This window comes from Nanorana parkeri, unplaced genomic scaffold, assembly GCF_000935625.1.
Source record: "Nanorana parkeri isolate BGI_ZX_2015 unplaced genomic scaffold, ASM93562v1 scaffold1132, whole genome shotgun sequence".
Classification (NCBI taxonomy): domain Eukaryota; kingdom Metazoa; phylum Chordata; class Amphibia; order Anura; family Dicroglossidae; genus Nanorana; species Nanorana parkeri.
In genome coordinates this window covers 459,494-477,859 of record NW_017307400.1, presented here as the reverse complement: position 1 = coordinate 477,859, position 18,366 = coordinate 459,494, and the positions used below count along the sequence as shown (strand labels likewise).

Sequence of the window (18,366 nt, the reverse complement as noted above, 5' to 3'; positions counted from 1 at the left end):
CCTCACCTCTCTGCTATTTGTTTTGACAGCTCGAGAGCCCGATGTTTAGATACATTTCACTCAAAAGATACAATGTATCATTTGAGTGAAATGTATCAGTTCTGATCGTCTAGGCACGATCAAAGAGCTTTTAGGGAGATCTGAATCTGACTAAAGTCAGGATCAGTCTCTAAGGTTATTATTAGCTGTTCCTAAGTTTGGATCAGCCTAATAGCCAAAGAATTGAAAAAAAGTTAATTTATCAAGCAGTCATAGTGACTGCTTGATATAAACTGACAAGAAAAAAAGGTGTTTAAAAAAAAAAAATGTTTACAAAGTGTAAAAAAATTTAAAGTGTAAAACAAAATTAGGAAAATAAAAATGATATATCAATATATTTTGTATACTATAATTAATATAAAAAATTCTAAAAAAATAATAATAATCAAAACTTGTGAAAAAATCGTTTTCTTCTAGTTTGTATCCTCATTTTTTTATTTTATTCAAACTAAGTGAGGGGTTAGGTACACATATGTGATATAATTATATAGCCCTACCTGTCCTCTGAAAAAAAAATATATAATATGTGTGGGTACGTTTAGTAAGAAAGTATATTACTGCTGTGGAAGAATCACACAGCAATAATGTAAAAAGTGTGTCAGTCATTTATGAACAGAAACTGAAAACTAGCTCAGTCATGAAGGGGTTAAGCTTCTCTCACTGACCAATAATGGAAGTGGCCAATCTTCCTACTGGCCACTAGTGTGAGGGACATTCTTTCCAATGACCACCAATATAGCAGCATATTCTAGCCACATAACACTAATATAAGGGGCATTTTCCCCACTTTAGATAAAACCACCAGATTTAAATTGACTTGTGTGGGTAGAAAAGCAGATCACAATCCTGTGGGAGCTATGTGTATTGAATGTGCAAACTTTCTGTGTACATCTCTTCATCTCTTATCTATGTGAATACACAGTTGCTTAGCCATAACCCCCCCTTACCCCAACCAACCTGGATTCCTCAGAAATGTCCCAGGGTTTTCACACATCCCTGCAGATCTGGGCTATTTCCCAAAATTGGCTGCTGGAACTCTTGTTCCAGCACCTGGCTCGATCTCTTTGCAGATTCTGTGCATTAGAGCTATGTGTACATTTGTTGAATTTGTGGTATTTATCTGTATATTTGTGGCAATAAAATTTCAAAGGAGGGTGTAGCAGTGTGGGACACAGATTTCTCTGCAACACCAATGTGTGTCACCGATGTTTATCCTACCCCCCACTGGGCACTATTATTCCTCCCCACCCCTTTTTAGACACTACTGTTCTCCCCCCAAGAAATAATGTTGCACCCTCACCCTGCCCTGCTGGTACAAATGCATCATGCATCTTTTTTCTCCCCCCTGACCACTGACCTCTCAAGGACCTTTCTCCCACTGATCAAACACTGGGCATTTTTTTCTCCCACTGATCCCAGTGAATCATTTTACCAGGGACCACTGATTCCAGGGCACCCCACCTACCTAACAAACACACACTGAATACAGGCTTTTCCCCCCACAACTGACACTATGGGATCTTTTCCTCTCACCAACCATTACACATACTTCTTACTGCTGCACCCATAGACTATGTTGTACACTGTATTGTCCTTACATAGCCCTGGTTCCTGCAATATATACACTATGTATTATATAGTCCTGACCAAAGTGTTTTTTCCTCAACAGTTGCTCATTGCTGTGAAGTTTTTTTCTTTTAATTAAATAATTTTTTAAGGTAGACAAAAAGTGTTAGCAGGAGAATTTGGATTATTCTCCCTTGTCACAAGAGGTTTAAAATGTCTTTTTCATAGATTTCAGTAGGGTACAAAAGGGATTTGCATATTGTGACCACACGCTTATGCTAAAACAAATGCACACAAACATTTGACTGTTTTTTCTTTAATGCAGAAAAAAGTCTAGAAAACAGTGCTGCTAAGAGTTCCCCAATATTTTTTGCTGTTCTTTTTGGTTTACTTTTTAAAGCAATCACGCATACTCTTGTAAACATTCTATGCAATGTAATTAATGCTTGACGTTACACATTGAACACATAAAAAAATAAAGTTAAACATTCCTCATCGTATAGAAGTACAGAACACTTAACAGGAAATGTACCCATCTTGACAGATTTTGATAGTATATAGACAAGGGAGGGTCAGGTAATGAGAAAGCATAAGAACTGGAGCCATATTACTTATGTTAAGTTGGTAATATGTACTTTGCCATATCACCAGCATACTCAATATTACCAACCATAAGTAATATGGCTCCAGTTCTTATGCCTCCTCGTTACCTGACCCTCCCTTGTCTATCTACTATTGTATGGTTGGTGATATAGGCCACTGGAATATTAAAGGGAACCTTCACTGCCTAGGGCAACTTTAAATCCCTGCAATCCCTTTCCCCTCTGCAAAATATATATATATAAATATAACTTTTTTAACTTGCAAGGTTTCTTTAACTGACATAATACACATCAGAGATTACCCCTGCAATCTGCTATGAATGAACCAGGGTAGCTACAATGAAGCAATAATAACATTGCCATATCCTAATACTCTCATTGACATAGAAGACACTGTTCTACGAGTATCATTTTACACAAGAGCAGAATGTTTTTCCTATGTGCTGGAGAACAAGTCTCAACAAGAAAAGTAATTGCTGGTAAACATAGTCTATGGGCTGCAGGATAGGTAGAGGAGCAGGTAACCCAGTGTCCAATGATTTATGGGACTGGATCTCCTTGATATGCATTCATGTATTTCACTTTGCCCAAGCATAGATAAGAATGATAAGCACTGTCATCACAGCAAGAAGGTACAAAATGAGAACCATCCTGTCAATGACTTTGGCAACTTTGAACCATTCTGACTTGGCATCTTCTTCGCTCTTAGCGAGAGTAAACCTCTCTTGGATCCTAAGGATTTCTATCAGCATTCTCTTCAACAGCTTTACCTCTAGGCTGTCCTTTTCCTGTAAATCCTTCTTCCGTTGTACTTCACCACTGTCCTTTGTCTGTGTCTCTAAACCAAGGAGCAAGGAAAATTAATAAAAAGTTACTTAAATATCAGTAACATTAATATGTACCTTACATTGGACACAAACCTTTATCCAGAGTTCCACTCTTGGTCAACTTTTCTGAATAAAATTCTTTCTTAAAACACAGTGCTCGTGCCATGTACTTTAAAACAAGTGTTTTCAGCCATGGTGAAACATGTTGAGGGGTAGCAGAGTGCTCCAGCAAGTAAAAAGAAAGAATAGTTCCAATTATACTAAGAACCATCATTGCTATGCAAACACAGCAGAAAATACCTGTACAAAAACAAAAGAGGAGACGAGACTGTTAAATTAAATAAAACCTCTGGCCTGGACTAGTATAATATATATATTAATTACTTCCAATAAATGCAAATGATATATATCAGTAAGTGGATTCCCAAAACAGTACAAATATGTCTAAAATACTAGGAAATCCTTATGATCAGTTAATTAGGCTCTATACTCTTAGTAATAAATGTATAAAGCAGTGAATGTGGCATTCACCAAACATTCAATGCAGGTAATTCTTCATGGTGCATTTTTTAATTACACAGTGTGATATGAAGATCTATAAGTGATTACATACCTAACATAGGTAGGCTATCAGAAGGGGGTAACATATTGTTCAGGATCAGCAGGAGCACAGAGAACCCCAGAATGACATTGATTTTGAAGGTAAGTCTTGACTTATATGACTGAATGAACATACTGTGGATGTCTAAGATAACCAGGAAGCAGGCTGGGATGATGAGGTTGATTATGTAGATGGCAGGGGCTCTTTTTATTGTAATCTTGAAAGAAAAAGTGAAAAAGATGAGAGCCTGAAAAAGACACGCGTACAAAAAAATATCTAGCTGGAAATTTATAGCTGAAGGGTATTACTGTAAAATAATGAACGACTATGAACAACTGTAACATTGCATTCAATAATTAAAACATACTGAACAGTTTTCTCCAAGACGTTTGGCGTTACATTTATTCCAAATTGTAGTAATAAAAATAAAGTTATATTATCTTATTTTATATCAATGGAGAGGTATGAAGACATACTTTGGTGTGTTACAATTTAAAGTGAACCTGTGGCCAGACTATGCGCACTTATGTTTTTACAACCCCAATTCCAAAACAGTTGGGACACTGTGTAAAACACTGTGACCACAGAACAGTTTTCCACTTTCAACAGACCATTTTAAATGAGCTATGACCCAGAGAAGATGGCGGTGTTTCTGGATCATGTTCAGATATGGCTTCTTCTTTGTATGATAGAGCTTTAACTTGTATTTTTGAATGGCACAGGGAGCTGTGTCCACAGACAGTGATTTCCTGAGCCCATGCAGTGATGTCCATCACAGAATTATGCCCGTTTATTAATGCAGTGCCGTCTGAGATCACGGCAACCAATATTGCGTTTCAGCTTTGTCCCTTGCACACAGAGATTTCTCCAGATTCTCTGAATCTTTTGATGATATTATGTACTGTAGATTATATTATATTTAAAGCCTTTGCAATATTACATTGAGGAACATTATTCTGATATTGTTGAACAATTTTTAGACCCAGCTTTTAACAGATTGGTGAACCTCTGCCTATCTTTATTTCTGAGACACTCTGACTCTCCAAGATGCTCTTTTTATACCCAATCATGTTACTGAACTGTTTTCTGAATTTCTCCAGATTCTCTGAAACTTTTGATGATATTATGTACTCAGTAGCGGAACTACCGCTGGTGCAGGCGGTGCCGGGGCACCGGGGCCTGAGGCTGTGGGGGGGCCCAGTGGGGTCCAGTCCTGGGTGGCACCGGCGACCAGCCCACCTGGGATCCTGCAGAGCCCACAATAGAGAGTCTCAGGTGGTCTATGCAGGATCTATGGTGTACTCTGCAGGGTCTCAGGCAAGTCCAGCACTCTACTGCAACATTAGAGACCGCTGGGGGGGGGCAGTGTGATGCGCTCCCCCCCCCCCCCCAGCCCCCGTCTTGGGAGGGGGGCTCAAGATAAAATCTTGCACCAGGGCCCTTTGGTTAATAGTTCCGCCACTGTATGTACTGTAGATGATATTATATTTAAAGTCTTGGCAATATTATATTGAGGAACATTATTCTGATATTGTTGAACAATTTTTAGACCCAGCTTTTAACAGATTGGTGAACCTCTGCCTCTGCCCATCTTTATTTCTGAGACACTCCGACTCTCTAAGATGCTCTTTTTATACCTAATTATGTTACTGCCCTGTTGCCAATTAACCTAATTAGTTGCAAAATGTTCTTCCGGTTCTTCCTTGCTAGTACCACTTTGCCAGCTTTTTGTTGCCCTGTCCCAACTTTTTTGAGAAGTGTTACTGCCATCAATTTCACAATTACCTTTTTTTTTTTGTTTAATGGTACATTTTCTCGGTTTAAACATTTGATTTTGTTTTCTATTGTGAATATAATATGAGTTTATAAGATTTGCAGATCATTGCATTCTGTTTTTATGTAGATTTTACATGGCGTCCCAACTTTTTTGGAATTGGGCTTGTACATACTGTATTCTGAACAAGTTGTGAAAGCACCTTAAATCATGCCCTCACTCACCACTGTTGCTATAGGCATTGTGGAGAAATTGTGGAGAAAGTGTGGAGAAATTCAGATGCGTTTAATGCATTGTAATAAATCATGTTATATTGCGCAATAACATGCATTGCTCTAAGGCAGCCCATTCATTTTAATGGGCTGGCATATGCATCACAATGCACCAAAAATCTTTCCTGCAACATTTTCTTTAGCACAGCTTACCCCAACGCACGACAATGAGTTACTGTGCATTACAGTGCGCTGCAACGCTGGTGCATTAGGAAGGTGTGTTGGGGTGATATTTACATTTAATGACACTGTAGTACACCAATTCACGTAATGTGTCTTATTACAGCATCGCATTACCACATTGCAGTAGTGTAAATGGGGCCTCAAAGTTCAGAACAAAGGCACTGAAATCACAACTTCTGTTTACCTTTACAACTTTACCTTGTATGGTTTAGCTGAGTGCACATTTAATCATCATACTCAGATGCAGACACAAGCCCCTTTTACTCCATTTCCTACAACTCCCTGGGTTCTTGGACATGCCAAATGAGTATAAATCCCTCACCTTCCCTTTAGACACTTAAGAGAGGCCACACTTGATGGGGCAGAGGGAACTGGGCAAGTGGTCTGCAGTTAGGTGAGAGGATGTCAAATTCGGCATGTGGGTAGCTGTGAAGGAGCCCAATAGCTTCTATGGAGGACACAGCTACTGTGGGTAGCACCCTCCCAATTCCCAATAGAGTCTTAGGACTATGCTTTGCAACCGCATGTTACCCTGATTGAGCCACAGAGATATTGCTGTGAAGAGTCTATGTTTGTGTAGCTTTCATAATCAGAATATGCAGTGTATGCATGTTTTTTGCCTTTCCGAACCTGTTTTTGAAGTATTGCTTTTAAAGTTGCACCAGTCTAATTAACTAAAAGTTACAGTTACTCCCTGTCTGATCGTTCGGCCGATTACCTGTTCTGTTAAAATGGAAACAGAAGCTAGCATGCTGCTAGCCCTCCAATATTAGCACTCAGCAGGATGTTTCTAAGCTGTCAGGCCTCATTCAAATAGACTAAAAGTGGAAACATGTGGAATGAATCTGTGGACTCTTGCCACATGTTGGCACTTGTAGCCCTTGTTAATGAGGTCTTACAAACTAAATGGAACCCAACTAAATTCTGATGCAGCGGTTATGTACAGAGTGCAGAAGTCAAGAGTGCATTATGTACAAAGTACAGGGGTCAGGAGTATCTAATTAACAGAGTGCAGGGGTTAGGAGTATATAACATACAGAGTGCAGGTGTCAGAATTGTGTAATGTACAGAGAGCGAGGATCAGGAGTGTGTTGTGTACAAAGTACACAGGTCAGGAGTATATAGCATACATAGTGGAGGGGTCAGAAGTGTGTAATGTACAGAGTGCAGGGATCTTGAGTGACCAACGTACAGAGTGCAGGCGTCTGGAGAATAAGTAACGTACAGCCTAGAAAGCAGAGTGTAGGAGTCAGGAGTATATAATGTACATGGTGCAGGGGTCAGGAGTATATACACCCTTGTGCAAAGAGACCCCTATGATTAGTTCAACCCCCCTTATTCATAGCACAGAAGTACCCCCTATGAAGCATTACAACAACAAAAACACACCCACATGCAGACACTCACATACATACACACACCCACCCACATACATACACTCACAAACAAACACACACACACACACACCAGTCGTCACTTACCTTTCCCTCTACTAGCATGGCTGGCTGTGCCTCCAGCCTCTTCAGTTGCTCAGTTCCTTGGCCCCATTCCTGCCAGCATTTAAACGTGAAGGTGGCAGTCCTGAGAAGGAGCAGCATGATGGGTTGTGCACTGTTTAAGGTCGCTGTCCACATGTGTGTACAGATGTGTGGCTGCCCAGAAGAAGCATACTGGGCAGTCACAGCACCAGAGAACATTGGTGGCAGCAGCAGCAACACCTACGGCAACAGTCAAGAGATGCTGTGTATGTGCCCCAGGTGGCAGCGTAACAATCTACCATTCACATGCCCGTAATTGACGGATAGATCACAATCGACCTGTTGCCAATCCCTGAGTTTGAGAGGTTAGAGATGGCTTGATTTAAAGCTATTTTACTTGTTTATAATATGTAAATACTTTCATATAAATAGCCTGGCTATAGGTGTACTTTAAATATGTATTTACGGATCTAACATAGAGAACAGTAGTACAGAGCAGCGTTTTCCAACCGTTTTTTCAGTCACTACATCCTTTAAAAGTATGCAAAACTTTGAGGCACTCCAGTCTAAAATGTAAATGTAGAACATTATGTGTGGTCCCTCCAGAATCTATACAAGGGCCTTATCCAAAATAGTGAAACACAGAAAAAAAGGGGGTCCCCATCATATCAGAAGCCCTCTTTTACATCAGAATCTCCCCTTCACATCAGGAGTCCCGCTCTCATACTAGGAGCCCTTCTTCACATCAGAAGCCTTCTGCTTCACACCAGAGTCCTCATCTTTCACATCAGGATCCCTCTTCACTCCAGAGGCATGACATTGTGTGAAAATTTCGAGGCACCCCTGAGGAAGTCAGAGGGCATCCCAGGGTAGGGCACCCTCAATACCAACGGCTGGCTTAGGGGACAGAGATTATACTACAAAAGAACAATTCAACAAGACAAACGGGGGTGTTTGGTTTGTCACAGCAGTGATACAACTTTTCCATGATTGCATTACATTAGCACACATCAAGCTTTTCATCTATATTTTACCTTATAAATTACTACGCTGTATGCGTTATCCAGGAAGCCATAGGTTTCATTCTGTACCGTGATATTTAAAAGGCTCCACTCTCCTTTACTAGAAAACACTTCCTGTGAATTTTTTAAGACTCTGTATGAATCAGACTTGGCCAGCATAACGAGTTCTTTAACTGGAGGAAGTTAATATGAAAAAAAAAATCACCCAAGGTGCTTTAAAATATATATATAAGTATATACTTCTTTACAAGAATAATTCATATATACTTTTCTACAAGCATAATTCCTCATCTACAGAAAAACGTCACCCTTAGGTGGGTTTCATAAAGTCCCAGAAAGTTTGATACTCTGTGGCAATGGATACACAGCTTTCTATCAGCTACATTGTCACAAGGGGCCACATGAGAAACTGGGACTGTTGTGGAGGGTAATAAATATTGTACTGTTGGAGTAAGGGCCCGTTCACACCTATGAGGAGGACCCCTGACGTCATTGATTGCTAGGACGGCAGCAGTCCTAGCAACCAAGGATTGAAGAGGACCGCGGTCCAGATATTGGCCAATCACCGACTTGCACTGGGCTATGGCATGCAGCGGATGTGCTGGCCTTGGAGGCCAGCACATTCGCTGTCAGCAAGCCATAACTGAGCGCAGGTCCGCGATCAGTCTGTGTCCAGACTGCGGTTCAGACAGGGACAGACAAAGGACTGGATACAGTCTGTGGAACGTAAAATGCCCGGGTCTGGCCTACAGGATTACACTGTTCTTTAAATGTTTCTTGCATACCTGTATAAAGATATGATCTAAAGGTCATCGTACAGGTTTGAGTGTCAAATGGGAACTTATATAAATACAGTTTGCAGGTACTGACGACTCTTAAAGGAAATGAGTTGCTGATGGCTCCATCATTTTTCATGTTGAAATATGAAATCACTGAAGGTTTTTGATCACTTTCAGTCCTATGTGATACAACATAGAATCAGTTACATGGATCTTCACAGGTGTTTTTATGCCATTAATTGTGCCATAAAGCTAAACATTCTAAAGCAAGAGTATATCTGTACAATTACCCACAAACAATGAGATGATCACCCCCTAATTGTTAATATTTTAGTTAAAATGGGCAACTACTGTATGCACATGTCTATAGGTAGCTACAGAGTGTAGCAGACATTCCCGTTGATCTGGTCTCTGCAGTACTGACCATATGGCTACAACCTTGGTGTTAGTTGTCATTAGTTATTTTTAGCAATGCCATTGTTTTCAGCTCTTATGGACACTACAGGGTTATTGGAGGAGCAGGCATGATCCAGAAGTTCATCAGATCATCTTTAGGATGGCAGACCCACAAACATGCATGATTAACTGTTCTCATTTGCTATTGAGAGGTCATGGAGGAGGTGTCCAACACTGGCTAACCAAGACAGAAGTTGTGACGATTTTTGCAAAAGAATCCTTTTTCCCAAAAGCTCTGTTGGTTTGGGTGTCTGGAGTTTTAAATCAACAAAGTTATTGCCTGATCTAGATGAAAGCAGCCACACCGGGAGAGAATGGGAGATAACCTTTTGGCCACGTCTACACTTGGTATGGACACTCTGAAGTGACTTTTGAGAGGTAATGTATGCACACATTCAACACATTAATAATCCATAATCATTTTGGCATGAACATATTTATATGCAGTCATACATAAAAAACATTTATACTGAGACTATATATACACATTCAAACTATAAGGATTTGCTGTAACTCAAACTGCTGAAGTGTGAAATGGAATGAATGAAGTGTGAACTTGCTAGCACATTTGGCTAATCAATTCCTCTTTTAGGAGTGCTTGACTACTGTCTGTGCTGGACCAGCTCTGCCGCCCTATACCTCACAACCCTACAGCCTATGTAGCTGTCGGCGGAGGAGCAAAGGGGCATGCTATAGAGCAGTGATGGCTAATGTTTTTTAACCCCAGTGCCCAAACTGAAACGCAAAATTAATAAACTAAATTTCAACTGGACTACCGCTAACGAATTTCATCTTCTGCAGACTTTTTTCATCTTCTGCAGACTGTAAAAAAAAAAAAATATATATATATATTTTTTCTAATGTCACTTTGCTGCTAACGAAATTTCTACCGCTAGCGAATTTCGGGAAATCGGGTATTCGGATTCGTTTGCATTCGTTTTAGCTGTAATTCGGAATTTGGATGCATCCGAATTTCCGAAATTTCTACCGCTAACGAATTTCGGGAAATCGGGTATTCGGATTCGTTTGCATTCGTTTTAGCTGTAATTCGGAATTTGGATGCATCCGAATTTCCGAAATTTCGTCTGAATTTCGATTCGGAACTAAACGAATCGCACATGTCTACCCTGAATACAGCACAGAAAACGTGCGTGGACCTCCACCTCCAAATAAGTTTGCTTGGTAGACTACAGTCCAACCATTCATAAATAACAGCAGCCGCAAAAAAAAAATTGTTACATCTAAATGGTTCTATTGGAATAAGGAAATCACGTGAGGGTGGTACTGCATGTCTGAAATACAGTGGTACCTCGGTTCACGAACGCTTCTGTTCGCGAACAATTCGGTTAGCGAACAGGAAGTTCGGCAAAATGTTGCTTCCGTTCGCGAACTCCGCATCGGGTGACGAACACAACCGCAGCCATCTTCCCTGCTCTGACACATGGTCGTAGCTTCCTCTAGTCAAGATCGCAGTCTGATCACAGCTTGATTCGGTTTGCGACCAATTCGGTTTGCGACCAGAATCGTGGAACGAATTTAGTTTGTGAACCGAGGTACCACTGTATCTCCTAATCCTAGGAAAACTGGAATGGTATGTAGTTTTCCGCAATATCAATTTATTCCTGGAGTGCAAGAAAGCAGCAAAATTAGATATTGTCAACAGTGGCAGGTCACAAAACTCTCCTGTGTGAAAAAAGGGTGATTATTTGCCTGTTAAAACCTGTCATTGTCCCCACAGAAAAGAATGGCATGTGCTATGTAGTTCTGCATGTTTTTATATGTCAAAAGTTCTTGTAAGCTCCCCCCCCCAAGCATATTACGTAAAAGCGGTACACAAGCATATAACTCTTCATTAAAATATGTTAAAAATGTGAATTGACCTCAGAAAATTCCAGTACAATATACGCTATACCAAACAAATGTATGCAAATAAGTGAAAATTGAGCCAAGGAGACTTAAATTCAGATGTAAAACGTTAGTTTCATCTGAAACTAAAAGGTGCCTGGTCACTGGTATGGCTTACTGGTACTCCAGTGCCAATCCCAATACAAGGGAAATGCCTTATAGCTCCACAGATTGATTGAGTGATTGATTATAACGTGTAACTCCAGCCTACACTTTTTTTCAGTTTCGGGCAGAATGGGAAGGTTAAGAACCTCTTGTCTGAGGTCCTTTTGTGGAGATTTCCCCACTTCCTGTACCAGTAACAGTGTGCTCACCAAGACAGGAAGAAAGGGAACATTTCTAGGGATGCACTGATACCGTTTTTTTTAGTATCAGGTACGAGTAACGATATTTTGCGTTCGGTACTCGAGTACCAATACTGGCGCTTCCGCTTGCATGGATCCGGCAATCAGGAAGCCGGGCGGCGGGTAATGACATGCCGCCCGGCTTCCTGATTGCCTGGGAAGCCAGCTCAATGCTGTTTGGCCAGCTCGATTGATTGGCCGGAAAAGCGGCTTTCCTGCCAATCAGCATGGAGCCCGCTTCCCAGCCAATCAGGAAGCTAGGTGGCGAGCAACGACCCGCCTCCCGGTTTCCTGGTGGGAAGGGAAGCCGGCACCATACTGATTGATGGGAAAGCCGGCTTCCCAGCCAATCAGCAAGAAGCTGGCTGTTTGCCCGGCTCGATGCTGATTGGCCAGGAAGCCGGATTTCCAGCCAATCAGCATGGAGCCGACTTCCCGACCAATCAGGAAACCGGCTTCCTGATTTCCCGGGAAGATGGCTCCATGCTCCCCTACGGCACTGCCGGTCAGAGGAAGGTATCGGTACTCGAGTACTCGCCCAAATGCTCGGTAGCGGTGCCAATACCGATATTAGTATCTGTATCGGTGCATCCCCAAAAATTTCCATTGGGTCCAGAGACGGCTAAATAATAAATAAAAAAAAAGAGTAGGATTCTGGCCTTCCCCTAATTTACTAAAAAATTAAAATTAATGTCCAAATACTTATCGTACTTTTCCTTTCCTGACTTGTTTCCATGGCATCACACAAACAAGGAATGGGGGTTAACCCATTAGTGTGATGTCATGGAGATGCCAGTAAAATGTGTTTCTCTGTCTAGGTTGGAGATTTCCTCTCAATTCATGTCCTGGTGAGGACTTTGTATAACCCACTGGAGGTTCTACCTCTTCCTTCTATTTCCAAAACTTTAAAACCTTCTATACATTACAGCATACAGTATACAGTATGCTTTAATTTGGCCAGTGCCTTTTTTACAAAGGGTTTTAATAAAGTTGCTTTACTTACATTTCATAAACATATAGATCAGGCTTCCAAACGATACTACTGCTGGGAATGAAAAGGCTATTAATTCCACAAAACCTCTCAGAGTCCCACGACATAAGCTTATGCTGCCAAGTCTGGAGTATAAAACACAAAGATGAATAAAGTGTTTTCTTAAAAATGTAATACAAGGCAACTGTTAAAGTACATGTAATCTACACTATGTTGCCAATAGTATTGGCACGCCTGCCTTTACACGGACATGATCTTTAATGGCATCCCAATCTTAGTCCGTAGGGTTCAATATTTAGTTGGCTCACCCTTTGCAACTATAACAGCTTCAACTCTTCTGGGAAGGCGTCCACAAGGTTTAGGAGTGTGTCTATGGGAATGTTTGACCATTCTTCCAGAAGTGCATTTGTGAGGTCAGGTACTGATGTTGGACGAGAAGGCCTGGCTCACATTCTCCGCTCTAATTCATCCCAAGGGTGTTCTATCAGGTTGAGGTCAGGATTCTGAGCACACCAGTCAGGTTCCTCCACCCCAAACTCGCTCATCCATGTCTTTATGGACCTTGCTTTGCGCAGTCATGTTGGAAAAGGAAGGGGCCATCCCCAAACTGTTCCCACAAAGTTGGGATTATGAAATTGTCCAAAATGTCTTGGTATGCTGATGTCTTAAGAGTTCCCTTCACTGGAACTAAGGGGCCAAGCCCAACCCCTGAAAAACAAGCCCACACCATAATCCCTCCTCCACCAAACTTTACACTTGGCACAATGCAGTCAGGCATGTACCGTTCTCCTGGCGACCACCAAACCCAGACACGTCCATCGGATTGCCAGGCAGAGAAGCGTGATTCGTCACTCCAGAGAACACGTCTCCAGTTCTCTAGAGTCCAGTGGCGGCGTGCTTTACACCACTGCATCCGACAATTTGCATTGCACTTGGTGATGTAAGGCTTGGATGCAGCTGCTCGGCCATGGAAACCCATTCTATGAAGCTCTCTATGCACTGTTGTTGTGCCAATCTTATTGCACAACCTATCACGATACCAAGCTTGAATTCACTTAGCTCCTGAGAGCGACCCATTCTTTCACAAATGATTGTAGAAGCAGTCTGCATGCCTATGTGCTTGATTTTATACACCGTGGCCATGGAGGTGATTGGAACACCTGAATCCAATGATTTGGAGGGGTGTCCCAATACTTTTGGCAATATAGTGTATTTAAAGTGTATGTAAATCTCTTTGTCCCCATTGCGGAGATTCACCCCTCCTGGAGACTATTCTCACAAAGACAATAAGTGAGAGGGTTGTCACCAGAACAGAAAGTGAGGGAAATTCTTTCAATGAGGACACCTATTCCAGTGACATCTGTCTAAGAAGGGAATTCCCCTGACTTTAGGAGATTTTCTCTAATTTCCTGTTGTGTCTCTAGGACAAGGAACTGAAGGAAAAGAATATCCCTAATGGTGTACAGAATGCAAAAATAGCATGATAACAAAGCTATCCCTACTCTATTCAAAGCAAAACAAAAAAAGGTTTTGACTTTGCATACACTTTAAAAAATTGTATGTGCAGCATATAACTACATAACCTTAAAGCAGAACTCCAGGCATACATTGTCTTAACCCATGCAGTGGGGCTACCCCTGCACTGCAAGGGTTAAGTACTTGTTTTTGCCTAGGGTCAAAAATAAAAAAGGTATACTCACCTGATCCTCCAAGCTGGCTTGCTCTTCCATGGAAACTCTCTCCCCCTCCGCAGCAGCAGTGTAAGGTCCCTGGGTGATCATGTTCTATACACAGTATATATACATACATACCATCGCTGCAGCGGAGGAGGAGACCGGCAGAAAAGAGTGCCATCACAGCCGCCGGCTCCAAGGTTTAGGTGAGTGCACTTATTTTTGACCCTAGGCAAAAACAAGTACTTAACCCTTGCAGTGCAGGGGTGGCCCCACTACAAGAGTTAATACAATTTTTACCTGGAGTTCTAAACTCAGGAATTAAATCTCCTCTCTAGTCAAAACTTGAAGACAATTGTATCTGGAGTTGGGCTTTAACCCTTTAATGCCCATATTTAAAGTGACATTAAACTCTGGAGGTAAACCTTAAAGATACATTTAGGTACCCTAAATATTAACACAAATCTTATTTGTGTATCACTCAGCTGTAGATCCTCAAATCATCTCTGAATTCCTGCTGACACTGTCCTTCCTTCTGGAGGGTGGCTACTTATTTTCCCCATGGTCCCTGTGTGTGTTGTAAGGTAGTCATCACTCACTCCCCTGATGGACTACAATCTCAATACAAATGAGCAAACTACATGTAAGATTGTAGTCCATCACAGGAGCGAGCTTGGTGTGGTGGCTACTTTACAATACACACACATACTCTGCTTTACTTATCGATTATGCTTTGGAAGGGCAGATATAGATGAGGAACTATTTAAACTACTGGAACTATTTCGCAGTTGTGGGTTTGGTAGTATACAATAAGGATTGATGACTTACCATCTGGAACCAGATGTATGTAGTAATAGCCTGTTGATTCATATCCTGCAAGGAATCAGAGACAATCATTAGAATTAAGGCATTCATTATGTCACATAAATAACAACTTGCCAGCCTTTAGGCACTTCTGCCCTTACACAGTGGCTTGGGTGCCAAAACATAGGGGACAGGAGGAGTGCCTACAATGTACAGGTACTGGCCATCGGGATATGGCCAACACTCGCCTGAAATCTTTGCAAAAGTGTTAGTGGGGATTGGGGTAACAGATAGGAGTGGGGAAGGTAAGTTAAAGCACGGGAAGGTGCCTGTAATAAACTGTTGGGTTATGTGGGGTTTGTAAAGTATCAAATTGCTTTAAAGAACCCCAAGATTTTTTTAAAATGAAAAATCCTGCAAGGGTTAACTGCTCCTTTTGTCTATTGGGCCTGAATAAAGAAGATATACTCACCTGATCCTTAGTCGAACCTGGCTGCTATACCAGTCCCTGCAGACTTTTCTCCCCTGGGCTCCAGTGGTCTAAGGACCTGTGACATCATCACATCTACTGCAGGCCATTAGATGTGAGGACATTTCGAAACGGAGGGGGAGAGTGGTGAGAGCTTACCTCTGCAGGACCAAGGATCAGATAAGTATTTCTTCTTTATTTTTGCCCCTAGACCAATTTATATCCTTTATAGTCCTTTACCTCAGGATGTTGCTATTTGCAACTGATTTATTTTCTTGGAAATTAATAAAGGTTTATGTATGTCTAAAAATATTTTTACGTTTTGGATAGAGTGGGGAAGGATGAGAATCCCTGTCATGTTTTTATGGCTGTCTGTGTGCACAATAAGTATATTCACTTGACATGTGCACAGCATAAAAATTGGTTTCGGACGAAACGAAGAACCTTTTCATTTGTTTCATTTAATGAAAGAAATAATTATGCTGTTTTGGATTCAGAGGCGATGAACCTCCGAATCCAAAAGCGCATGTTTAAAAAACATATTGGCCACTGGCGCGTTCTGCACATGCGCACCACCGTCATGGAGGAGGGGAACATGACACCGGCGTGAGGCGACATCATATGCATGTTAGACGCAGCAAGATAGCGGTGCCCATACAAAACAAATTACTATATGGCAGAATATATTTTTTGTATATTCAGTCATATAATAGTTTGTTATTTCAGATTCAGATGAACCGCCAAATCAATGGAATTTCGTGATTCAGCAAGGTCATCCGAATGTTTTTTTCAAAAGTATTGGGACTCCGGCCTTTCCACGCATATGAACTTTAATGGCATCCCAGTCTTAGTCCGTAGGGTTCAATATTGAGTTGGCCCACACTTTGCTGCTATAATAACTTCAATTCTTCTGGGACGGCATCCACAAGGTTTAGGAGTGTGTCTATGGAAATGTTTGACCATTCTTCCAGAAGCACATTTGTGAGGTCAGGTACTGATGTTGGACAAGATGGCCTGGCTCGCGGTCTCCTCTCTAGTTCATCCCGAAGGTGTTCTATCGAGTTGAGGTCAGGAGTCTGTGAAGGTCAGTTAAGTTCCTCCACCCAAAACTCGCTCATCCATGTCTTTATGGACCTTGCTTTGTGCACTAGTGTGCAGTCATGTTAGAAAAGGGAGGGGCTATCCTCAAACTGTTCCCACAAAGTTGGGAGCATGAAATTGTCCAAAATGTTTTATTATGCTGATGCCTTAAGAGTCCACTTCACTGGAACTAAGGGGCCAAAGCCAACCCCTGAAAAACAACCCCACACCATAATCCCCCTTCCACCAAACTTTACACTTGGCACAATACAGTCAGGCATGTACCGTTCTCCTGGCCACAGCCAAACCCAGACACGTCCATCGGATTGCCAGACAGGGAACCGTGATTCGTCACTCCAGAGAACACATTTCCACTTCTCTAGAGTCCAGTGGCGGCGTGCTTTACACCACTGCATCCAACGCTTTGCATTGCACTTGGTGATGTAAGACTTGGATGCAGCTGCTCGGCCATGGAAACCCATTCCATGAAGCTCTCTACGCACTGTTGTTGTGCCAATCTACAGGCCACATGAAGTTTGGAGGTCTGTAACTATTGACTCTGCAGACAGTTGGCGACTTCTGCGCTCTGTGCACTTCAGCATGCGCCGAGTAGCTGTTGTTCCCAGTTGCTTCCACTTTGTTATAATACCACTAACAGTTAACCGCGGAATATTTAGTAGCAAGGAAATTTCACAAAAACACCTGAATCCAATTATATATATAATATACATTGTATACTGTATATATAGTGATATATTGTATTTAAGTAACACAAAACAGCAGGATACATTTGCTCAACTAAATATATTAATGAGATGAGTAAAATTAAATACAGATATTATTACGACTTGATGGCCTATATATTCTTATCATTTGAGTGTGCATTGCCACTCATTTTATTTAATGAACTCTTATTACTTACTACACTATGCTGGTTTGGGCTGCTCTCCCCATTCTCTCTTAAATGTTGTGTCTGGCAAGGACTGTTACTGAGAGGTGATTAAAGCAAGCACTGTGCTTAGAGACTGCACAGTCATACTTAGACTCTCCACACAACTGCTGTAACAGGAAAGTAGAGGTAAGACTGAAAATGGAGGTTGTTAATGCAATGTCTATCTGACTGCATACCTATTTCTGTGACTTCAATTGGGCTTTAATGGCATCACTTTAAAAGAGACTGCTGCATGGTACAAGAGATTGCCAAGTTAGAGATAGATGCATACCACAACCCTCCAGTTCATTGATAACATATATTCTTACAAATATACAAACAATAGTCAATCTAATTCAAATTAAAATAGATTACACACTGTCAGCTTACATAACACTGATTAGATTATCCCATACTTATTTTTAATCCAGCATCAATGTCCACAAATATATGGTATAGCAGTTTGACTTGTATGCCAGCTTTTTTTTTTTTATAAAGGAAAAATATAAGGAGGGAAGGGACAGCAGTGGAGACGGAAGAAGGGAAAGAGAAAGGGGGAGGGAAGGAGGT

General features: G+C 41.3%; 1 protein-coding gene across 1 annotated transcript in view; it reads right to left on the bottom strand.

Annotated features, from left to right (window-relative positions):
• Positions 1–2,785: 2,785 nt before the first annotated feature.
• The window catches only part of LOC108796557 (5-hydroxytryptamine receptor 3A-like), a 19,847-nt gene continuing 4,266 nt past the window's right edge, over positions 2,786–18,366 (bottom strand). Inside the window, exons 3-9 of the mRNA XM_018568052.1 lie at positions 15,341–15,385; positions 12,852–12,964; positions 9,150–9,322; positions 8,377–8,537; positions 3,648–3,852; positions 3,128–3,334; positions 2,786–3,045 (exon numbers count right to left, since the gene is read on the bottom strand). Coding sequence (XP_018423554.1) covers positions 2,786–3,045; positions 3,128–3,334; positions 3,648–3,852; positions 8,377–8,537; positions 9,150–9,322; positions 12,852–12,964; positions 15,341–15,385 — 1,164 coding nt within the window. The remainder of the gene's footprint in view (positions 3,046–3,127; positions 3,335–3,647; positions 3,853–8,376; positions 8,538–9,149; positions 9,323–12,851; positions 12,965–15,340; positions 15,386–18,366) is intronic.